Raw genomic sequence first — 25,222 nt, forward strand, 5'->3', positions numbered from 1 at the left:
AGTGAAGACCATGGCAGTTATTCTAATAAAGAAATTTACATAATCTATCTGTCCCACTTTGTCCCACCAAAATCGTACTGTTGTCCCACTTTGTCCCACCAAAATCTTACTGTTGTCCCACTTTTGGACTTTTTGCATCTGGTCACCCTCTGGCCACCTAATCATCCCTTCCCCTTAATTGGCTGATATCAATCCCTGTATCCTGAGCCGTTCAGCCATTGTGTAGTGTAGTGTAATGATAATTCATTCATTCATTCCATGAGTCTGACATGTGAAGCTAGTTTGAGCACTGATGTCGGAGGAAGCAGTGTCAACAGATTGGTGGATCACTATGTCAATTGTTACCTTTAAAAGGACAATTCTAATTCTATTGCAAAATCCTGACCCACAAAAGTCCAGCAAATAAAATAAAAAATAAAAAAAAGTTATTAATCAGTACTGTTCTCCCTACTCAGGCCTCAGTACTCCAACCTGCAAGAATTGTACAAGAGGGAATTGCACCGACAACCTTCTGCCCGACGTTCTACAGCAGGGACTTCTCACCTCAGGATACTTCAGTGTGCTCTCCTCAACCAAACCTGCAGGTAACGCCCACAGTCTGGTACACGCACACACACACACACACACTACTTTTTTTTTTTACTTTTTTTTTTTTAGCGTTTATCGCTTTTCTGATCAAGCATGACCGACAGAAACAGGTTGAAATGGGATGTAGAGCAGGGGAAGACATTCTGAGAAATGACGGCGGGTCCGGGAATCGAACTCGTGTCCCCCAGATCCGTGACGAGCACGGTTTTCCCCGACGCAGAAATAGCGCCGAGATATGCGGTGAGCTACGGGAGCTCCCCCACACACACTACTTTCATATGCACATCAACACACACAGTCTTGCAGTGTGTGTTGTCAATAATCACTGAATCATCCTTCAAGTAAACAATTTGTGATACTTACAAAGACGACACAGAGCTGGATTGAATGACTGCACAGGAGAAGATTTATTCTGGTCGAATCGAGACACACAGACACTTCTGAATTCATATCATGGTTTCATCCTTCTTATACTCGTAATCTCATGTGGGTGTGTATGTGTGTGGATATCTCTGTGTGTGCTTGTATGTGTGGATGTGTGTGTGTGTGTGTGTGTGTGTGTGTGTGTGTGTGTGTGTGTGTGTGTGTGTGTGTGTGTGTGTGTGTGTGTGTGTGTGTGTGTGTGTGTGTGTGTGTGTGTGTGTGTGTGTGTGTGTGTGTGTGTGTGTGTGTGTGTGTGTGTGTGTGTGTGTGTGTGTTGCAATTCTGTGGGTGTATGTGTGTAGGCCACATCTTCAGACTGTGCTGTGGACCTGTGTGCAATACGTTGTGCATGTGCTCGTGAGAGTATGTGTGTTTGTTTATCTCTGCGTATGTGTGTGTAAATGTCTGCCAAGTCCCCTTGTCTCTTCTGCCAACGTGGATATGTGTGTGTGTGTATGTGTTCTTTCCAAATTGATATAGTAATGTGTTTTCGCCAAGTTCCCTCTGTTTTGCAATGTGAGATCATCTGTGTATGATCTTTGCTATTTGCCAAAATAGATTTCCCAACTTTACCAGACTTTATACTTCTATACTTTATACTACTTTATACCAACTTTGAACTGTTTTCTGGAAGCTTCGCTGACACACAGACCTCTCTGCGTGTCCTCTCAGAATCTCTTTTTACTCCGGGACATTTAGAGTAAAGGTCACAGTAATAGTAATAGTAATAGTAGAAATAGTAATGTACATAATTAATAGGACTCTAGGCCTGCTGTTAGTACAACTACTTTCTACAACATTGTTTCCTGGACAATTCATCTGTCATATTAAAGGGATAGTTTGAATTTTTAGAGGTGTGAGTTACTGTACGTACTTGCTTGTAGTACAGTTGATGCAATGCCATCAAATGGAAAATGGCTGCATTTATATAGCGATTTTATCCAAAGCGCTTTACAATTTGTTCCTCACATTTGACCCATTCACTCACTTATTCACTCACCGACAGCGGAGGCAGCTGTGCAAGGTGCCAACCTGCTGGGTTAAGTGTCTTGCTCAAGGACACTTCGACACGCTGCCCGGGAGAGGCGGGAATCAAACAAGAAACCTCCGGGTAACCAGACGACTGCTCTACCTACCGACCACTGTCGCCCCATCAGCTTAACTGACAGAGTTGTACTTCAGTAAACGTATTAAAAGTGTACTATTTTGGTATGCAAAGCTAACCAATAATACATACAAAAATATATATTATTATAAGCACATGTTAAGTTGGCTACAGGCTGCTGAAAGAGGCTGTGTATAGGAAACACTCTGGAGGTCTCTCCCTTATGTAGACTACAGGGAGCCCCTCTCCAGTTAGCGCCCCCTGCTGGTGGCCCTGCTGATAGCCTTGGTGCCGTCATTGGACCTCATGATTGTAAGTAGTTCGTAAGAAGATGTAGCAGGGTGGATTATCCCTGCTTCGTGGGAACGGGTGGGCACAATCACTGGGTAGCGAGACACAGTAGAGCTCTGTCTGACTGCACCTCTGTCTTTGAGTCTGGAGCTTCAACTGGAGGCTGGCAGTGTGAGTGGATGGGGCCCGGGATTTACCAACCTGGTCTGGTACTCTGGTCTTCCTCCCCTGCAGCAGGGCGGTCAGCAGTACTCCCCAACACGCTCCCACTTCCCCCAATTACTCCTGTGACCCTCCCACACCTAGTGACTGAATTGTAAGTAAATAACTTGGTTCCCCCCGCAAGCAGTACCCTCCCTCAGTGACACTAGAAACCTTACAATAAAAAGGGAAAGGTGGAATAGGAAGGGGTTAATTGTATTAACGTTACCCACACCAAAAGAGTTGTTAAGCGGCTCATGAATGGACACGCACACAGAACTCCCATCTAATTCTTTATAGTTAATTATACTGGACAGTTACAAAGATTTAAAGGCACTGGATCAAATAGAATGAAATCTTACTATTACCCAATTTGTAACTCAATGCCTTATGTCCACGTATATTCTACACACACCTCTGTGTTAGTACCAGGAATAATATACTTTAATGCATTTGACTCATCGCCCACGTCTGGGTCAGTACCATGTATAAGACCTCTAGTCTGTAACCTCCCCACTGGGAAAGGGTTGATAAGATGGGAAATTATTATTAAAGACACAACACGTTATCACACTCAAAGGAAATCAAAAATGTGGGCCCACAATACCAAACAAAAGTCCTATACTAATGCCGTCATATATTGTTGATGGGGTACCCCTATGAACTGTAGTTAGCAACGTTAGCTTCGCCCGCAGGCCGCATCACACTGTGTACTGTGCAATAAGATCCTGGGCACCGAAGCCCTAATGTACTCAACCAAGATGGCGGCCTCGCCGCGCCACCACCGTCCGGATAGCAAGATGGCGTCGAACGCTCTCGGCACGGGCGCTAGCAAGCGGGGCTGGAGCAGAGGGGCAGTAGTGTGCTGAGAGCGCGTGCTGGGTGATGGCGACCTCTGCTGGTCGGGACGAACCCCCGTGTTGACTGAAGACAGCCGGTGCAGAGCCAACGTTGACGCCGGTGAAGACTGGTTGTAGACAGCCGGTGCTGGGTCGACGCGCATCCATAAACTTGCCCTCACTGACACTGAAGCTACACTCTGGGTCCCAAACAGCCCTCCTGCTAGCCGTGATATATAATAACGCAGGGTGTCTCTAAACACCGGTCCTCTTCACGCCACGCTGGCGGGGCACCTCACTAGAGGGAATATCTTTAACTTAAGCCACACTTGGCTATACCGCATTTCTTCTAGGATAACTCGTTGTATCGCTATGGTATTCAGTAGGGAAACATGCACCACGCTACTACGTTTACTTTTATAGGATAACCCGTAATATACTCAAGTTCAATCCATTCACTACGGGGCTCTGTCCAGACACGACCGAACCGATCCAAGTCCAATGTCGAAGAGGCTGGTTCCTCGCACTTCCGTCTCAGTTGGCTTGCTTCCTTCTCCGTCTCTCTCGTACGCTCTCTGCCTGCCACCCGCGCCCCCTGCTGGTACCGCCTACTAGCCCCAAAGGGAAACACTGAGTGGAGAATATGATCCAGGGTTATTGTTCATAATCCATATTCCAGCCGGTAGAACAAGGAGGAGCCTGCGTCGTTGTTCGAGGGAATATTAATGGAGACTAATTAGTAGGTCTTGGTGCATCAGGGGAGATAAAAAGGCAAGTCAGCACTTCTGAATAATAGCCATATTTTCAGGGTGCTACAAAGACATTTCCGAAAGTCCTCCTCCGGATGCCTGAACGTGTGAAACTGGTGTTCATAAATGGCCCAAGTGTTTCAGCTGCGATCCCCTGAATGAAGAACGTCACTCATTCTTAAACTGGAAGCGCATTCTCGTACACCTGAATTTGTAGGTGTGAGCGATCTGTGGTTCTGAATTCCCCTCGGGATCAATAAAGTACTTCTATTCTATTCTATTCTATTCTATTCTATTCTATTCTATTCTATTCTTCCAGGTAAATGCAGCCATGGAGGCTCGTTCGACCGGACAAGTACGGTTGACCCAGTGGGGGGCATCAACAAGGACGACACCGGGGCTCAACATGGCCCCCTCCACCTCAAAGCGGCCAACATGGCCGTCGACGCCACCGTGGAGCTGCTGGAGGACATCAGAGGGGCTGCGGGCGACAAGAACTTCCTACGGTACGGCTCACTGCCACTGGTACCATTTAATAATATAATAATAATAACTGTATTTATACAGCACCTTTCATACATGGATTGCAGCTCAAAGTGCTTCACAGCAAATAGCATGAAAATGAACATAGGCATAAAATGAGCATACAGTTGACAGAATAAAAACAATGCATAAAGTGCAGACATAATAATAGGTATAAAATACAATAAAATGTGTGCAATGTAGAAAGTGCAGACGTAAGAATAGGCATAAAATAAGTACAATAAGTACAGTGTTGTTCGAAAGCATGTGAACCCCCCCCCGGAACAGCCAGTCCCCCAAACATCCCACTTGTACCATTTAACACCAGCATTTGAATGAAATGGAGCGCACGCATGGAGAGACGTCAGAGTAAAGGATGGCTGATGCGTTGACCTCTAAAGGCCCATTATTCTGAGCATTGATTACTTCCTCTTGAAGTTGACAGGCTTGAACTGTGAAAGGGCATCATTTCTATAAACATGGACTAGCAGCGCAAAGTTCCCTACAATGCAAATACTCAAGTAAACCCCTGAACAGCACACATAGTCCCATGCATTTTATTACTCATTTGCATATTTGCTTCTCTCTCTCTCTCTCTCTCTCTCTCTCTCTCTCTCTCTCTCTCTCTCTCTCTCTCTCTCTCTCTCTCTCTCTCTCTCTCTCTCTCAGGTTGATGGGATTGAGTCAGTCCTCAGTGCTGTGTTTCGTCATAGACACCACAGGCAGCATGAAAGACGACATCGATGAGGCTAAGAGGGTCTCGTTCTCCATCATCGACAGCAAGCGGGGAACCCCGCAGGAACCCTACCTGTACATCCTGGTGCCTTTCAACGACCCCGGTAAGACCCCAGTGGAGCCCTACCTGTACATCCTGGTGCCTTTCAACGGCCCCGGTAAGACCCCAGTGGAGCCCGGTGACTCTAACAATCAACTAAACGGCTACAGAGACTGAGACAGAGAATTCATCATGGGCAAAATATATAGACTGTTTTAACTTGACAACAGAAACACATGTAAAGCAGCCAGAACAGACCACATTTCCTGTCAGCTGTTGATGTTAGCAAACACTGCAACAGGAAGTACACTTTAGTGCTAGCTGTTTCCTAGCAACACACATCAAACCGCCCACTGAAAGTATATACTTGAAGATATAACCCCTATGTGTATTATCTAACATGGGGAAAACTATGGTGGATGTGTCGTGAATTTCTTTCCCATATGTAGCAGTCTGAAAATATTGTATATTATTCAGGACTGCTGACTGGTGTTTTATATTCCCTTTGTACACAAAGACATCATTGATATTCCCACGAGCAATGATATGAGTTTCTCTTCCTTCTATCGACTGAAGTATGGACTATACACAGTATCGCTGGACCATGATCAACATCCTTCCCTGTGTGACAAGTAGGCGGGACCAGCAGGGGGCGGTGTCTGACAGAGAGTGTTGGACAGAGATGGAACGTGATATATGGGGGCGGAAGACGGAAAGAGAACCTCTTCGGCAGTGAACTTGAACAACGAACAGTCGCAACGAACGGGGGCTCTGGAGAGCCCTGTTGCTGAAGTTATGCCAGAGGGCCCCGTGAGATAGCAACGGGTGATAGGAAGTACTGGCTAGTGGACACGATATCCTAGCAGTATCAGCGATAGTGTGTGAACAATTAGTGCAGAGCCAGGCACTAACAATCGGGTTATAATAGTTACTGTGTGCGGTATAAGTAACGTGCGGCTAACCAAGTATCAAAGTCCTTAACAATCGAGTTATAGTAGCTACTGTGTGCGGTATAGAGTACGAGCCCCGAGGCGAGCGTGGGCCAACAACCGTTCTGCTCCGGCTGACTTCAACCAGATCTGCACCCGGCTGCCTGCAACCAGTCTGCTCCGGCTGACTTCAATCAGACCTGCACCCGGCTGCCTACAGCTTACGGGAGTTCGTCCCGTCCAGCAGGGGTCGTCATCGCTCAGCACACGCTCTCAGCCGGCGCTGCCTCTCAGCCCAGCTCCGCCTGCTAACATCCTCACCGAGAGCGTTCGACGCCATCTTGCCTCCCGGACAACAGTGGCGTGGCGAGGCGGCCATTTCGGATGAGTACAAATGAGCATTGATGCTCCCGAGTTATTATACAGTACACAGTGTGGTGCAACCTGCGGGCGAAAGTAACGTTGCTACTACCATTCCATAGGGGTACCCCAAACAATATATGCCGGCATTAAGATAGGACTTTACTGGTATTTTGTGGGCCCACTCTTTTGTTTTCATTCCTTTCCTTTGAGCGTGATAATATGTGTGTTTCCTAATGTTTCCCATTCGGTGAACCCTTCTATTTCCTCCCCTATGTTCCCCCTTCCTTCCCCATATTACCGACCTGGAGCAGTATATGTAAACCCTTAGGGAAGGTGGATACTGTGTTTAGCCCAGACGTGGGCAGCACTTAGTCTGTGTACAGTGGACAGCACTTAGTCCGGGTACCGTGAGAGCACTTGGTGCCTAGGTGTAATTATATAATTACCAGACTGTAAGCATTGTGTGATGATACCCATGGTGCAATAATCACTAGACGTAGCAATGTTGTAACTAGGCCCCTGATATAATAACACTCAGACTGAACGGGAGCACGGTGTGTGTGTCTTTTATTGAGTCTAATTCTAACCCTTTGATGCAGATAATATATCCATTATTAACCCCTTCCTATTCAACCTTCCCTTTTCCATTGTAAGGTTTCTGGTGTTAATGAGGGAGGGTACTGCTTGCGGGGGGAACCAAGTTATTTATTTACCATTCGGTCATTAGGTGTGGGGGGGTGCTAGGGGATAATTGGGGAGAGTGAGGGCGTGTTGGGGAGTACTGCTGACTGCCCAAGAGAGAGGGAGGAAGACCGGAGTACCGGACTAGGTTTGTAAATCCTGGGCCTCATACACCCCACTGCCAGCCTCCAGTTGACGCTCCTGACCCCAAAGCCGGAGGTGCAGCTAGCCCGAGTTCTACTGTGTCTCGCTACCTAGTGACCGTGCACCCCAGTTCCCACGAAGCAGGGATAATCCACCCTGATACATTTGCCGTCACGAACAGGATCTACATCCTACTCCACTCCCTCGTAAGTGACGACCAAGAGACCTAAGATGTCAGACAGCGACACCCCGAAGCCGGAGGCCAAAGCCGGGCCGTCCCGGGTGAAGCAAAGAGATGACTCGCCGTCCCCGCTCAAAGAGGAAGGAAGAGAAGCCGAGACGGTGCAGACCTTGACCGCCGAGGTGGAGTTCCTAAAGGGTCAACTCCAAGACCAGGCAGGCATCCTGGATCACCAGCACGAACAATTAGAGCAGGCCCGACGCCAAGAGTCGCTTGCCTTGGCACAGGCCGTGCTCCAACAGCTTCCTCCCGCGCCCCTCCCGGTGGTGTATGTCCAACGAGAGCGGAAGTGCAGCGAATTTGGAGGGGAAAAGGAGAGAGGGGAACCGCCAGTAGAAGACTGGATCCAGGTGATGAGGACCCACCTCCGTGCCAGTAGAATACCCGAGGAGGAACAAGCGGAGGTCGTACAGCTTCACCTCAAAGGCGAAACAGACGGTACGCTTCCTGACAGAGGGAACCGTCCCCGACACTGAAGCCCTGTTCTTGCTCCTTGAGGAAACCTACGGGGACAAGGTCCCGGTCAGCATTCGCCTGGGGGAGTTCTTTGACCGAAGACAGGCCGCCAGGGAGACGGTGCGCCAGTTCGCCTACGACCTGCAGGAGAGAATCCGTCGCCTACGACATCGGGCGCCTGCACAGGTTGCCGACGCCGCCGCCCTGCTACAAGAGCGGTTTGTGGTAGGCCTCAGAGACGAGGCCCTGAGGAGAGAAATGCGGAAGTACATGAGAGAGGACGCGACGAGGCCGTTTCCTCAAGTCGTGAAGGCGGCGATCGATTGGTCGGAAGACGAGCTGGTCCTCCCCTCCGACAAGAGCTCCCCCCGGGGTTTAGTACACGCCGCGGCCGCGGAGAGACGGGAGGCCCCACCGAACGTCGACGCGCTGCAGGAAGCTATTCAGCAGCTCAAGGCAGGACAGGAACAGCTAGGTGCGTGCCAAGAGCAACTATTCCTGGCCTTCCAACAGGAACGTGACGCGCCCCGGAGAGGTGCCACTGGGCGGCGACGCCGAGACGATGCGACCGCCGCCACACGGGAACCACCCCGCCGAGATGAAGAGGGCAGGCTGATCTGCTACGCCTGCAATCAGCCGGGCCACATCAGCAGGGATTGTCCCCGCTCAGCCCGCGGGCCATGCCTAGCCGCTAACCCCGCCCCCGAAGCTCTGGGCCCGAGAGGGTACCGGCCCGGGCCACGAAGAGCAGTGGACGCCGTCGCAGCCGGAGTCACCGACTCGGCTACGGAGGGCATTGGGACGCAGGACGTGCACGGGGAGTGCCTCACCCTAGACGTTCAGATCGACGGGGTCGAGACCCGCTGCCTCTTCGATACAGGCACCGAAGTCACAACCATGAACGAGAGTCACTTCAGAAGACACTTTCCACGGTCGAGGTTGACCCCCTCCAACTGGATCACCCTCATCGCCGCCAACGGGTTGGAGATCCCGGTGGTGGGGTGTCTATACGCCGAAGTGAAGTGCCTAGAGATGACGTTTGTGGGTAAATGTATATTCATCCTAAAGGACGACCCCGCCCGAGTGGCACCAGGAGACGCCGTCCAGGGACTTCTGGGCATGAACGTGCTCGGCGGGGTAGACGGCCTGTTCAGAGGAATCAAGGGGATGCGCCTGGCGAGCCGAAGACGGGTCGACGCTAAGAGCATCGCCATCCGCCGTATAGTCACCGCCATGGCCCAAGAAGCCCGAGAGTGTACTGCCCCGGGAAGAATGGGGTACGTCAAAGTGGCCGGCCGAGAGCCGGTGGTTATTCCCCCACACAGCGAAGTGATCGTCTCAGGCCGCTGCGAGACGACGGTGGGGATGCGGTGCCCCGTGATGCTAGAGAACACGCCAAGTGCTAACCTGCCCCCGGGAATGCTGGTGGCGAACGTGGTAACCTACGCCCGACAGGGAAGAGTGCCGGTGCGGGTGTTGAACCCGACTGACGTTGAGATGGTGCTCAGAGCCAGGTCCAGGCTGGCGGAGCTCCACTGTCCCTGTCAAGTGCGGCCTAAGGAGAGGGTGACCGTGGAGGAAGTAGACGGAGGCGTTCGAGTGACGGCGATTGAGGCTCGAGACAGCCCGCCAGAAGTGGAGCTGTACGGAAGGGTCCGAGGACATGTGCAGGCGAATCTGCAAGGTCTCACGCCGGCCCAAGTGAGCCGACTAAATCAAGTGCTAGAGAAACACAAGGCGGTGTTCTCCGTGGACGACGGAGACTACGGTTACACAACCACGGTCACTCACTACGTCCCCACCAGTAACGCATCCCCGGTCAAGCAACGGCACCGCGAATACCGCCTCACGTGTTTCAAGAGGTGAAGCGGCACGTACAAGACCTGGTGGACCAGGGGGTGCTAGTAGAGAGCTGCAGTCCGTGGACGTCGCCGGCCGTGATCGTCATAAAGAAGGACGGCTCCGTGCGGTTCTGCTGTGACTACCGCTGCCTCAATAACATGACGCACCGAGATGCGTACCCCCTACCTCGTATTGAAGAGTCCCTAGACGCCTTGGGGCAGGCCAAGATCTTCTCCTCACTCGACCTCACCGCTGGCTACTTCCAAGTGGCGGTGAAAGAAGAGGATCAAGAGAAGACAGCCGTCACGACGCCCTTCGGCCTCTACCAGTGGACCCGCATGCCCTTCGGCTTGTGTAACGCACCCGCAAACTTTCAGCGGTTGATGGCCGCCGTGCTGGGAGACCTGGCCTTCGACGTCCTGCTTGTCTATTTAGACGCCGTCTTAGTGTTCGCCCGTGACATCGAGAGCCATTGCCAGAAGTTGGACCTGGTGTTTGGACGACTGCGGGAACATGGGCTCAAACTCAAGCCCCGAAAGTGCTTCCTTCTGAAGACCGAGGTCAAATTCCTGGGACACGTTGTCTCCGCAAACCGGCATACAGGTGGACACCGACAAGGTGAAGGCATTGGAGGACTGGCCAGTGCCACGCTCAGCGAAGGAGGTGAGGCAGGTTATCGGGTTCCTGTCCTATTATCGCCGGTTCGTGCCCCGCTTCGCCCAAGTGGCCCAGCCCCTGCATGCCCTGATGGGAAAAGAAAAGAAGGGGTTCACTAAAGGCCGGCCCGAGGCCTTCAAGTGGACTCTGCAGTGTCAGACGGCCTTCGATCATTTGCGGGAGTGACTCTTGATGCCTCCGGTGCTGGCCTACCCCGACCTCCAACTCCCCTTCATAGTGACCACAGACGGGAGCTATTTGGGACTGGGAGCGGTACTGAGCCAGAAGCAAGAGGGCGTGGAGCGAGTCATCGCCTTTGCGAGCCGAGGTCTGCGGGGGTCCGAAAGGAATGACAGTGCCTTAGGGAGGGGGTAGGCGCCCCGAACCTCTAGGGCATAACAGGCGGCGGTGGGACTGCGAAGTCCCGAGGGCACGTAAAATATGTAATATAGTGCTGGGGAGAGACTGAAGGGCCCCCGTGTCTGATGAGGTATGAATCAACATACCACCGTGACTCCGTCTAGTCGGCGTGTGTGTGTCGCACACGCAAGTGTGGGGGCAACACGTGGTACGTGGATGACAGTTCACACCTAGCAGAGACGTGCACGGGCACCTCTGTGAACAGGCAAGGTGGGTGAAAACGGTCAAAGTTTCCATACCCAAAGCAAAGTGGGGTGGGGATCAGACCGTCGGTTCTTACCTGGGTGGCCAACAACCACTACGGGGTCTAGGATCGCTATCGACTGGGTCACCTGCCGGTCGGATCGCATATGGCAGTAAGACCATGGTGATGGCCGCCGCGTTCGGCTCAATGTACAGTCAGGCCACTATAAGCTGAAACCGAATGAGTTAGTAAGCGAGTAGTGTTTCTGTGATCGGTATTTTTGAAAAGAAAATGCCGGGAAGCAGAAAGCTAAGGCTTGTCGGTCCAGAGGAGTCTGGATGGTAAAGCCTAGGGGTGGAAAGGGACCTAGCCTGGAACTGCGCCCATAAGGGAGGTTCAAAGGGTCTAAGTGTCAAGCTGGAACTCCTCGCCCTGAAGTGGGCAGTCACTGAGAAGTTCCGAGACCTCTTGATGTACGCCCAGTTCACCGTGATCACCGACCACAACCCATTGAAGGACCTAGGTACGGCCAACCTGGGAGCAGTGGAGCAGCGCTGGAACGCTCAGCTCGCAGAGTACGACTTCGTGGTCCAGTACAAGCCTGGTCGACTCAACCAGAACACCGACGCCCTGTCTCGCATGCCGATGCGGACCGAACCTGAGGTAGAAGACACCGAAAAAGACTTCCTAACAATACCCGCGACCGGCACTCACACCCGTCAGGGTCTACCGGAACGGACCGCCTCCTTGTGCGCCCCCGCCTCAGTCGCCTGCGATGGCTACGTCTTGGTCCCAGCGGAAGAAGTACGGGCCCTGCTAGGCCCCCGAGAGACCGACCGAGACATGGGAGGTCCCGAGCGCCAGCGCTTGTCAGATAGCGACACAGAAAGGGAACAGCGGGTATGACTGGGCGGAAATGCGGCAGCTACAGGCGGACGATCCCGAGTTGGGTCCGGTGTCGCGGGCAGTGACCCGGGGAGTCCCCCCCACCAAAGTACAGTTGAAGGAGGGAGACCCGAGACGCCGCAAGTTATACGGGCAGTGGGAGCGGTTCCGTCTGCACCAACAAGTACTGTTTCGACGCGTCAGTGACCCCCGGGACGGGGAGGAGGTTCTGCAGCTGGTGGTGCCCACGGCCCTGCGACGGAGGATCTACGAGACCCAACACGAAGATGGAGGACACTACGGAGGGCAAGGGACAGTGGACCTGATGAGGCGAAGTTATTACTGGACCGGGATGACAGAAGAGGTGAAGAAATGGGTGCAGCAATGCAAGCGATGCGCATTAGCCCGGGATGTGTTTCCTAAAGCCCAGGCCCTGATGACCTGCACCAACGTGACAGCCCCCATGGAGGTCCTTGCTATGGACTTTACCGTGTTGGAAAGGTCAGTGGGTGGCTATGAGAACGTACTGGTACTGACCGACATGTTCACCAGATTCACTATTGCCATACCGACCAAAGATCAGCGAAGACCACCGCCGCCGCCATCATCAAGCATTGGTTTGTGTATTACGGTTGCCCTGCCCGACTCCATGCCGACCAAGGGCGTAATTTCGAGTCGAGCGTCATCAAGGAACTCTGCCGACTGTACGGAATCTCCAAGAGCCGCACGCCTTACCATCCTCAGGGGAATGGGCAATGTGAGAGGTTCAACCGGACAATGCACGACATGCTGCGGAGTCTGCCCGCCGAGAAGAAGCGAGACTGGAAGGAGCACCTACCCGAGTTGGTACTCACGTACAACTGCCATGTGCACTCCTCCACGGGGTACTCCCCCTTCTACCTGCTCTTCGGAAGGGACGCCAGAATGCCCCGAGATGTCCTGGGGGCCGAGACATCATCCAGGAGGGAGCGGGGGACCTAGATGAGTGGGTACAGAGTCATCACGAGCGATTAAAGGCCGCTGCCGAGGCCGCCGCTGCCGAGGCCGCCGAGGCCATGGCGAAGCAGGCGTCTCATCGGCGCAAGAGGATTTACGACAGGAAGAGCAGAGGTGCACTCCTGCGGGCGGGGGACCGAGTCCTGATACGCGACCACCGAACCCGGGGCCGTAACAAGATACAGGACAAGTGGGAGCCTACGTCGTACGTGGTAGTGAAGCAGAGCCACGAAGGGACACCCATGTTCACAGTCAGGCCCGAAACAGGGGGCCCCGAGAGGACCGTACATCGAGACCAGCTCAAGACCTGTCCGTTTCCAGCCTCCGACCCAGAAGCAAGGGTGAGGGCCCCTCGACAGACCCCTGTGGCGCTGCGGAGCTCGTCCGAATCAGACAGTGGAGATGCTTTCGGGTGCCGCCGAGAACCGCATCCTAGGGCGTGTAACCACCCCAGGCCCGTGCGGGACGCCCCGGAAGAGGCAGCGAACGCTGGGTCAGACGCGGAGTCGACCCCATCAGGAGAAGAGGGGGAGGAAGGCGGAGACGGAGTCGAAGAGGAGGCCACGGGCGGTCCACCGATGGACCCGGAGGGCGAGGCCGTGGTCCATGACCCACCTACAGACACAGAAGAATCCGACACGGAGTCGGAGGTGGGGGGAGTGGAACCCCCCAGAGTGGAACCAGCCCGGACCCACAGGAGCACCAGAGGTCGGCTACCCGTTCGGTATCGCCAGGACTACGTGCTCAAGAGTGTGTTTGTTGAACAGTGTGTCCAGCTCATGAAGGAGTGTGTGAAACTGTTAGCCTAAGGTACGAGTGTCGATCGATGTGTGAAACTGTTGGTCTCAGGACCGTTTTCATGCATGCGTTGGTTGTTGTTGTTGTTAACTTGCAGAGGACTTAGCAAGTTCAAAGTGGGGGGAAATGTAGCAGTCTGAAAATATTGTATATTATTCAGGACTGCTGACTGGTGTTTTATATTCCCTTTGTACACAAAGACATCATTGATATTCCCACGAGCAATGATATGAGTTTCTCTTCCTTCTATCGACTGAAGTATGGACTATACACAGTATCGCTGGACCATGATCAACATCCTTCCCTGTGTGACTAGTAGGCGGGACCAGCAGGGGGCGGTGTCTGACAGAGAGTGTTGGACAGAGATGGAACGTGATATATGGGGGCGGAAGACGGAAAGAGAACCTCTTCGGCAGTGAACTTGAACAACGAACAGTCGCAACGAACGGGGGCTCTGGAGAGCCCTATTGCTGAAGTTATGCCAGAGGGCCCCGTGAGATAGCAACGGGTGATAGGAAGTACTGGCTAGTGGACACGATATCCTAGCAGTACCAGCGATAGTGTGTGAACAATTAGTGCAGAGCCAGGCACTAACAATCGGGTTATAATAGTTACTGTGTGCGGTATAAGTAACGTGCGGCTAACCAAGTATCAAAGTCCTTAACAATCGAGTTATAGTAGCTACTGTGTGCGGTATAGAGTACGAGCCCCGAGGCGAGCGTGGGCCAACAACCGTTCTGCTCCGGCTGACTTCAACCAGATCTGCACCCGGCTGCCTGCAACCAGTCTGCTCCGGCTGACTTCAATCAGACCTGCACCCGGCTGCCTACAGCTTACGGGAGTTAATCCCCTCCAGCAGGGGTCGTCATCGCTCAGCACACGCTCTCAGCCGGCGCTGCCTCTCAGCCCAGCTCCGCCTGCTAACATCCTCACCGAGAGCGTTCAACGCCATCTTGCCTCCCGGACAACAGTGGCGTGGCGAGGCGGCCATTTCGGATGAGTACAAATGAGCATTGATGCTCCCGAGTTATTATACAGTACACAGTGTGGTGCAGCCTGCGGGCGAAAGTAACGTTGCTACTACCATTCCATAGGGGTACCCCAAACAATATATGCCGGCATTAAGATAGGACTTTACTGGTATTTTGTGGGCCCACTCTTTTGTTTTCGTTCCTTTCCTTTGAGCGTGATAATATGTGTGTTTCCTAATATTTCCCATTCGGTGAACCCTTCTATTTCCTCCCCTATGTTCCCCCTTCCTTCCCCATATTACCGACCTGGAGCAGTATATGTAAACCCTTAGGGAAGGTGGATACTGTGTTTAGCCCAGACGTGGGCAGCACTTAGTCTGTGTACAGTGGACAGCACTTAGTCCGGGTACCGTGAGAGCACTTGGTGCCTAGGTGTAATTATATAATTACCAGACTGTAAGCATTGTGTGATGATACCCATGGTGCAATAATCACCAGACGTAGCAATGTTGTAACTAGGCCCCTGATATAATAACACTCAGACTGAACGGGAGCACGGTGTGTGTGTCTTTTATTGAGTCTAATTCTAACCCTTTGATGCGGATAATATATCCATTATTAACCCCTTCCTATTCAACTCGTACCCCCCTCTCCCGGACCCCCCATTGGATAATCCAACCATTATAATTTGTTCCTGACCAGACACTACCATTATATGCTGGCTTTTATTCTCTCCACCACTTCTAACCACATTGCCATTTTGGATTCATTGAGACCCAAAATTCTAGCTGTTGATATTTCTTGGTAAATCACATCGAGATATGTAAGAATCCAGACCTTACGGCACATTTTTTCCGGTTGAAACCATCGTGATGCTATCAGCTTTTTAGCCACTGTGATACCGGATAAAACCAATCTCTTTAGCTGTGGAGGTACTGCATGCTCAAAGACATCATTCAGCAGTAATACAGAGGGGTGTACAGGTATATCCAGAGTTAAGAGATTTGACAATTGCTGGGTCACTTCTTTCCAAAATATCTTAACTGGTGGGCAGTCCCAGTACATGTGCATAAATGTCCCTTCGTCCCCATTTGTACATAAGGAGCATTTGGAGTCTTGTTTAAGACCCATTTTGTTCAGTCTTATAGGAGTTAAGTATGTCCTGTGAATATAGTTAAGATTGATTTGTTGATGGTCCGGGTTCCTTGATGCAAGGCGTACATTTGCCCAGGCTTCTTGCCAGTCAAAGTCTATCTCCAGGTCTGGTATATCCCTCCTCCAGACTGAGTCTAGATGTAGGGTTTCATACGAGGCCGTTAGTAATTGATGATAAAAATCTGAAACAAAACCTCTCGATGTCTCTCTTTCATAGAAGAATTTGTGGTATCTGTGGTGTACAATTGGTATCCTTAATGGAACACCGTGAGCCTTCAAACATGCCAATAACTGTGCGTAAAAATAATATGAGGACTTGGTGAGATTAAATTTTTTGCATATCTCATCAAAACTACAAAAACCCTGTTTGTTGAAAACGTCTCCTAAATGTGTGTATGCCTTGCTTTTCCCATCTAGGGAATCTTATAGGTTGTTTTCCAATCAAGAGTGCATTGTTATTGAATAAGGGAGTATGATTATGCCATTTATGTGGGATAGAGTCTTTTTTTTGTGTTTCACGCCATATCCGGATTGCATGAGTGATTATGGGGCCAAATTTCCGTTCGCATTGCTTAATTGATAATTTGGTGTACACTATGTCCTTCAGCCTATGTGGAGCTACTATATTTTCTTCTAAATTTCTCCAGGATACTGATGCTTGGGGATCAAACCATGTTGTCAGTGGTCTTAAAGTGTATGCCTTAAAATAGTGGTGGAAATCTGGAAATGCCATACCACCGTCTGCTTTGTTTCTCTGTGCGGTGGATCTTTTTATACGTGGTGGTTTGTTATTCCAAATAAATTTGTATGTGGAGGAGTGTAATTCTTTCCAGTAACCCTTTGGAGGAGGTAACGGTAGCATTGAGCTGAAGAAGTTGATTCTAGGTAGGACGTCCATCTTAATTATTGATATCCGTGCTTGTACTGAGTTTTTAAGTTTTGACCACCTGACAAGGTCGTATTTGATTTTATTTTGGATTTTTATGTAATTGTGCTTCACCGTTTGGCTTATGGTAGGGAATATTTCAACTCCCAAACATCTAAAGTGTTTTACCATCGGTATCTCTTCTGGGAGGGTTATATTTCTTTTTGCAGGGGCGTTAAGTGGGAGGAAGGCCGACTTCGGCCAATTTATCCTAAATCCCGATAAATCTCCAAAGTCCTCAATCAACTTGAGAAGATGAGGCAATGCGGTGTTGGGGTTTTGCATGAACAGTATTACGTCGTCCGCATATAAACTAATTTTGTGTTGTGTGCCCTTGATTACGATTGGTTCTATGGATTGGGATTGTCTTATATATTGTGCTAAAGGCTCTAATGATAGATCGAATAGTCCGGGACTAAGGGGGCAACCCTGTCTGGAAGACCGTGATACTGGAAAGATTTCGGAGGTGATTGTACCTGTTGTAATCATGGCCGATGGGTCTTTGTATAATACTTTAATCATATCAATGAATCCTTTTCCTAACCCCATCCTTTCTAACACTGCCCATAGATACGACCATTCCAACCTGTCAAAAGCTTTCATTGCATCCAGGGACAGCATCGCCTTAGGTGTGTTGTCTTCCTTGTTAGCATCTAGTACGTGTAGTAATCGTCTTATGTTATCAGTGATCAGGCGGCCTCTTATGAAGCCTGTTTGGTCCGGATGAATTAAAGACGTCATATGCTTTTGTAGTCTGGTAGCTAATACCTTAGAGTACAGTTTGATATCGGTTCCGATGCGGCTTAAAGGTCTGTAACTACCGCACTCGGTGGGGTCTTTGTCTTTTTTGAGGAGGACTGTTATGAGTGCAATATTGTCATTCTTATGGAAGTTCCCCTCCTTGACTGAGTATAAAATCATATTTAGTAATAAGGGTCCAATTATGTCCCAACAAGAGAGGTACATTTCTGGTGGGATACCGTCTCTTCCAGGGGCCCTTCCACTTTGCATTTCAGATATGGCCTCCCTAAGTTCATCTAGTGTGATCGGTGTTTCTAACTGTTTAGCGTCATCCTCTGAAAGTTTAGGGAGGTTAATTTGATTAAGATATGTGTCCATCTTGTTTTGATCGAAGGTCGTTTCTGATTTGTATAAGTTGGAGTAGAATTCTTTGAATGTCGTGTTTATTTCTTTGGGTTCTGTAACAAGTCCTTGTTGTGCTCTAATGGTAGTTATATCTGCAAATTTTGCGTTGACTCTTAGTCGCATAGCTAATAGGTGACTTGGTTTGGAACCTTGGGAGTACTGCTGTTGTCTTGTGCTACGTATTTGCAATTCAGATTGTTGTCTGTATATGGCGTTAATCTCTTTTTTTAGTATATTGACTTGATTTTCCAGTTGAACCGAGTTGTTGTATTGCAAAGAATTAAATAACGTTGAGTAAAGTGTTTCCAGTTCAGCCAGTTTGGAGCATCGATTCTTGCGTATTTGGGAGGAAAAGCTATCAGTGAAATCCTTGATCATTCCCTTTGTCGACATCCATAATATTCTGGGGTCCTGCACCGAATTCACATTTATCCGTAGGAATACCGTAAGAGCTTCTTTGATTTGTGTAATGAATTCCTTGTTATTAAGCAGCATCGTGTTAAATCGCCATCTTGGGGCTCGGGATGATAGTATACCAAATGTTCCTTTTAAGAGTAAATAACAGTGATCAGACAATGCATTGGGTATCATTTCCACATCGTAGTTATCAAATAGTCTCGGGGTTGTGAAAACGTAATCTATTCTGGATAATGTATTATGTCTCGCAGATCGACAAGAGTACTTCCGGGTCATGGGGTTGAGTGAACGCCATAAGTCATTTACACCTGTAATCTTCGACCAATCCTTTAATGCATTAGATGCATTTTTTTGTTCATTGGAAAAGGAGGGGTTTGATTTGTCCATCCTTGGGTTCCAAATGGCATTAAAATCCGCACCGATTATAAATGAGTATTCGGGAAGGTCTAACATTGCTCTGGTAAGTGTAGTGAAGAAACTAACTTCGTATAAATTTGGGGCGTATACCGCTACCAACGCTATTTTTCTGTTCTTATGTAAAATCTTAGCTATAGTTATCCGACCATCTGCATCAGACCATACTCCCTTCAATTCAATATTCAACTTCCGTCTAACGACTATGGCTACTCCCCGAGTTCTCGTTCCAAAGGAAGAGTGACTGATGTTATGATATGTGTTGTCCGCTAACATATCTATGTCTTTCTCTAAAATGTGCGTTTCGCTTAGCAGAGCTATGTCCACCTGTTCTTTTTTCATCAGTGTGAGCACGCTTTTTCGTTTGTGTTGTTTATTTATTCCACCAGTGTTCCATATCATTATGTTCAAACTAGCCATAATCTATACATGTTGTTGTATGGTTGTTGGTAATGCAATATTTTTTTTGACGCTTCTATTGAGGCTAATGTGGGCAGGTCTCTAAATGGCTGGAATAAGGGGGGGGTGAACGGAGGGGGGAGGGGGTGAAGTACATAAAACAAAATAACCCTAACGTCTTGCACAGACGGGTTACACATAAAACACATATGGCCCATCCCTAATGGATGGGCTAAAATGATTAACAGAGCATACAAACAATAACCCAAGGCCACTCCATTCAAACCCATTAGCGCAAGGGTCTGGGTGAGTAGCCCAACGTTAACCGCATTTCCCTAGCCAAAGATGAGGGAAAATATAATATAATAATAAGAGAGAGAGAGAGAGAGAGAGAGAGAGAGAGAGAGAGAGAGAGAGAGAGAGAGAGAGAGAGAGAGAGAGAGAGAGAGAGAGAGAGAGAGAGAGAGAGAGAGAGAGAGAGAGAGAGAGAGAGAGAGAGAGAGAGAATCAAACATTGACCTGAAAGAGAGGGTGGAGAGATAAGAAGGACAAATTAAATAAATGAATTGGGACAAACAAACAAATGGAATGGATATGAGATTGAGAAGAAAAGAAAAGCACAAGAGATAAATGAAAAGAAAGGAAGACTGGGTACAGGGTACTGCTTGCGGGGGGAACCAAGTTATTTATTTACCATCTATGTCGTTGCTGGGAGACCCCAGTTCGACTCTCCCTCGGGACATCAGCCTTTAATACACAACGCAGAGGAGTCCGATACGATCTGTCACACATACATATCAAATATTTATTCATTTTCAGGATTTTAACCATTTCTTAAATTAGGGTTAGGGTTAGGGTTAGGGTTGGGGTTGGGGTTAGGGTTATGGTTAGGGTTAGGGGGTTAGGGTTACCCTAACCCTAACCCTACCCCTAACCCTAACCTGTCCAGTTCTGCGACTAGGGTGAAAGGTGTGACACTTGTTGTTCATGTGCTTAATAGTGATTGTTTAAAAAAAAAACATGGATTATTGTAATGTGAGTCCAAGATGTGATACTGAGCTACTTTTTTGGCATATACATAAAATCTAGCCAACGCTATCCACAAACACACACGCGTTCCCGTCTAGGTAATTTGCATACAAGACACGCCTCCGAGAGCTCCTTATAAGCCAGGCTCTGTGCCGTGTGCAAATGAAATCGCAAAGATTTGAGAGTTTAAACACACCTGTCCAGCTCATTAAATGCAACTGATGCGATGCAGCCGTGTAAAAATGGTGGTGGAAGCGATTTGCGACAGATCAAAATGAGATTAGATTAATGTATTGTCATCATATATACAGGCTACTACAGCTCATGACCACTTGCCGCAGTGTGCGCGCACACACACACCCACCCACACACATACACACACACACACACGCTTGCAGTACTATATAGTCTACGTGCGTAATGAATGAACGAAGTAAGCTTAGGGGGTCAGGGACTACAGCCCCCTCAGCATCAAGGAGGCACCGGTCGAGAGAGTGAACAGTTTTAAGTACCTCGGAGTCCACATATCCGAGGACTTGACATGGACCGCACACATTGACAGTGTAGTCAAGAAGGCACGACAACACCTCTACTTCCTTAGGCGACTAAGGAAGTTCAACGTGAGTCAGAAGATCCTTAAGAACTTCTACTCATGCACAATAGAGAGCATCCTGACTGGCAATATCACCTCCTGGTTTGGGAATAGCACCGCACAAGACCGTAGCACAGGGGTTCTCAACCTTTCTGCTGCCAAGGCACCCCTGTGTTCAATAAAATATTCCAGGGCACCCCTACATACGATAAAGACTTTTTCGGTCCTGTCTTTTTTGCTACAATGATGATACAATGATTCTTTATTTGCCGTGCTGTCGTTGAGATGTTTTGTTGTTTGTTTGTCTTTGTTGCTTGTTGGTGAATCTGCAAATATGAATTGCCCCACGCGGGATCAATAAAGTTGTCTGAATCTGATGACAAAAGTGCTTGCTTTCAAAATAATGTTTATTTAAGAAAAAACTGAAAATCATGTATATTTTTTTTAATACAGAAAAGGATCACTAAAGTGCTATCTGTTGCAGCTGCACTGTTCTCCATAAAAATAGCATATTTGGATAAGTTTGACAATTTCTCAAAAACAGAAAGAGAACGCTACTACTGCTGAGCTGAGAGACGCTACGCTCACTGCTCAGCCTGCTGTGTTGAGATGCATCCTTATTGGCTGTGTGCTGTAGAGCGGATATGAGTCACGACACCACGGAGTTTCAAAATAAGAGTATCATAATGACCTAAATGTTGCTAGCTTTCGGAGCCTAGTTATTTAGCTGGAGCTGCGCGTGGGCAGAAATGAGACCCGCTATAGGATTTTCAAAATAAGACTGTTGCCATTCTATATTTTTAAAGAACATTGCCAGGCATCTCGCGGAACCCCTGGCAGCTCTCCGCGGAACCCCTGTGTGCCGGGGAACCCCTGTTGAGAACCGCTGCCGTAGCAGACTACATAGAGAGTGGCCCGTTCAGCCGAACGCACAATTGGATACCGAAGTCTCATGGCAAGCACAGAGAGACTCAGAAGAAGCTTCTATCCCCAGGCCATCAGCATGCTCAACGACAATAACACTATGTAACAAACCATCAAATACACTCACAGCACACACATCCACACGTACACACTCACTTTAAATAAACAACTCACTGTAGCACCCACTTTACCCACTTTAGACACTTTAACACACTTTATATTTATTGGTAAAGCGATTTGCACTACAACTCATACCTCATTGCACCTTACCGTAAATTGTACATCATCCCATTTCTGCATTGTACTGTATATTGTATTGTAACTCAGTTACTTTTTCTCTACTCTGCATTGTATATATGTGTATTGAACACTTTTGTTTTGTTTACATTTATCTATGTACTTGACTTTCTATTTTATACTTATTTTATACTTATTTTATACTTATCTATTTTATCTAGCACACTCTCAGGAGCAAAACAGAAAGAAGCATTTCATAAAAAGGTATTCTGTATTTTTGTATGACAACTAATAAAGAAACTTGAAACTTGAAACTTGAACTTGAACTTGAACTTATATTATTCGAATGACTTGTTTTATTAGGAAATCACAGATACTGCGCTGCCTATAGTAGTACAGTCCACCAGTCCACTACCCGACTCTGGCGGTCTTAATATGTGTACTGTACTTACTGTACGTATATGGCAGAGCATATAGTATCTACTCAATCCTAATTAAACAAGTAATTAGAATAATATAAGCCTACTGTTCATTCATTAGACACGTAGGCTACATCCAATATCTGTGTTATTGATTAATGATATATTTGAAAGATTGTAGGTTATAGCTATATAAAACAAATGTCTGTCATATTGTACCAATCAATGGGATATATTGCATGTTGGCTATAACCTGCATTATTTAAAATGTATAATTAATCAATAAAACAAATATTTAACAAATAATGGATAGAAATTCCACAGAAGGCATTAAATAATTATTATTTTCAATCATTTCACAATAATTGCATAATTGTGTTTGAATATCTGAGTAATTAAGTAATTATACATTTGTCCAAAATAGCTGGTTCAGATATGGTTAATCCAGCTGCCCTGTGATCAGATGAATCCATATTATTTATTTTTCCGACATCAAATGCGTAATTTTTTATCGTACAAATATTGTCTTCTTTATTTTAATTATGATTAATTAATTAATTCCAAGGAGGCCTGTAGGGTTGACATGAAGGAATCACTATGATTCCTCCCAAATAAAGCCCTTAAGAACACGGAGCACACCAGTCTGTCAAGTTAAGTGTGCTCCTCAGCACTCCTAAATCCTGCTCTCAGCCACGGCCGAATCCAAGTTTAGGGACGGTTTGGGAATCCCACAACCGGCCCTAAGATGTCTCAAATGGCCCTGAGAGCAAATTTCCTGAACAACAAGAAATTTGCTCTCAGGCTGATTTGAGACATATTAGGGCCGGTAGAGAGATTCCCCAAACAAATATATCATTAATCAATAAAACAGATATTGAAATACACTATGTAGCCTACTACACCAACACTGCAAATGACAGTGGATAAATAAATAAATAAGAACTAAAGCTAATCGCGTGGAAATAGACTGCATTAATATTCCATAAGTCTTGTTGTGTGCGCCACACACACGCACACAGTATAGCCAAGTCTCTAATGAATGAACAGTTTTAGATTTGACAGCACTGGTTAGGTATTTAGAGGGTCACAGGTGCAGCAATCAGGAAGGACACAGGTAGTGAGGAGCAGGGCCGCCTCAGGGGGTGTGCGAGCAGTGCGGTCGCACAGGGCCTCGCGGGAAGGGGGGCCTCGCACAAAACCGTAGGCCCTTTTTCATCACAGACCTAAAATCTAGTTTTGCTTATATGCTTATATATTTCACATTAGACACGTTTGTAGAATGTGTCTGACTTGTTCCTGGCTCTGAGGCTCTGCAGGCAGCTCTGAGGCTCTGCAGGCAGCAGAATTGGTTTCAATGAGGGGAGGGGTTACAGGTAAGGTAGCGTCTGACTATTTCGCGCGTGCAGCATTGGAGGTTATGCCAGCCAAGATGAAGAGGACATCGTTCGGCAGATGGACTGAAGATGAAAGTTGTTGCATGTTAGACAGTTCAGTCAGGCTAGCCATCCCGGCTAAAGACAGGGACAGCTAGTTAGCTTTAGCTACGTTATAATATTGAGTGCTAACGTGTGGTTCAGTCGGGATATAGCCATGATGATGTCGGCTAGTAGCTAGCTTAGCTAAAGGCTAACTAGCGTTAGCTAACCTAGAGACAGCGCGTGCAGCATTGTTATGCCAAGATGAAGAGGACGGTCGTTTGGCAGATGAACTTCGTCAACTCCACGCCGTTGTCTCCATCCTCTTGGACGTTTGGTGAGTTTTTAATGCACTCTATTCTATTCCCGCCGTGGATCTCTCTCTCTCTCTCTCTCTCTCTCTCTCTCTTTCTCTCTCTCTCTCTCTCTCTCTCTCTCTCTCTCTCTCTCTCTCTCTCTCTCTCTCTCTCTCTCTCTCTCGGGAGCCAAACGGGCCGACTAGCTGTTGTAGTACTAGTAGCTAACGGTGTGTGGCCTGGTGTCAGAACCTGGTGCGAGGGAGGTGAGCTTGGTGTTTCATTATGAGAATATCTCCATGCTCAAGTCGGCTATAGTCCGCGAGGGACTTGTTGCCGGCACCGCTATGGTAAACACCACTCTGTAGTGGGACGTGTATTGCCTTCTTTTTCCCTTCTCTTTTCGTATGAGAAGAGGAAAACACAGCGGCTGTCTGAAGTGTTGGCCTGTATTGCTTTTCTCACGTTGTACAGTTTTTCAGTGGTAGCCGCATAGCTTGCTTCTGCGTTAGCTAGTGGTTAGCGATAGCCGGGTTGAGCTAACTGTTAGCCAGTTAGCTGTTTAGCTACGACGTTAGCTGCTCGTTTTCGCTCGCCTGGGAACGTTAGCTTGATGCTATCAGTTAGCCTAGAGTTAGCTGTTAGCTTGTGCTACGACCATTGACAATAGCCGTGAGAATAGCGGGCCCTGGCACTCTGACTACGACATCATCTTTGACAGAAGATGTAGTCGGGCCTGCACCATGAAAAGGCTCCGGCCATAGCTTCTTTTTGTCCCGCCAGCGAGAGGCCTT

At 48.4% G+C, this 25,222-nt stretch overlaps 1 protein-coding gene across 2 annotated transcripts in view; it reads left to right on the plus strand.

The window, feature by feature from the left end:
- The window catches only part of vwa10.2 (von Willebrand factor A domain containing 10, tandem duplicate 2), a 167,594-nt gene that overhangs the window by 28,418 nt on the left and 113,954 nt on the right, over positions 1 to 25,222 (plus strand). For both annotated transcript variants that reach the window (XM_084319062.1, XM_084319063.1), the window contains exons 6-8: positions 456 to 584; positions 4,516 to 4,702; positions 5,388 to 5,557. In XM_084319062.1, the coding sequence (XP_084175188.1) occupies positions 456 to 584; positions 4,516 to 4,702; positions 5,388 to 5,557 (486 nt within the window). The remainder of the gene's footprint in view (positions 1 to 455; positions 585 to 4,515; positions 4,703 to 5,387; positions 5,558 to 25,222) is intronic.

The sequence above is a fragment of the Notolepis coatsorum genome, assembly GCF_963971535.1.
Source record: "Notolepis coatsorum genome assembly, chromosome: 7".
Classification (NCBI taxonomy): Eukaryota; Metazoa; Chordata; class Actinopteri; order Aulopiformes; family Paralepididae; genus Notolepis; species Notolepis coatsorum.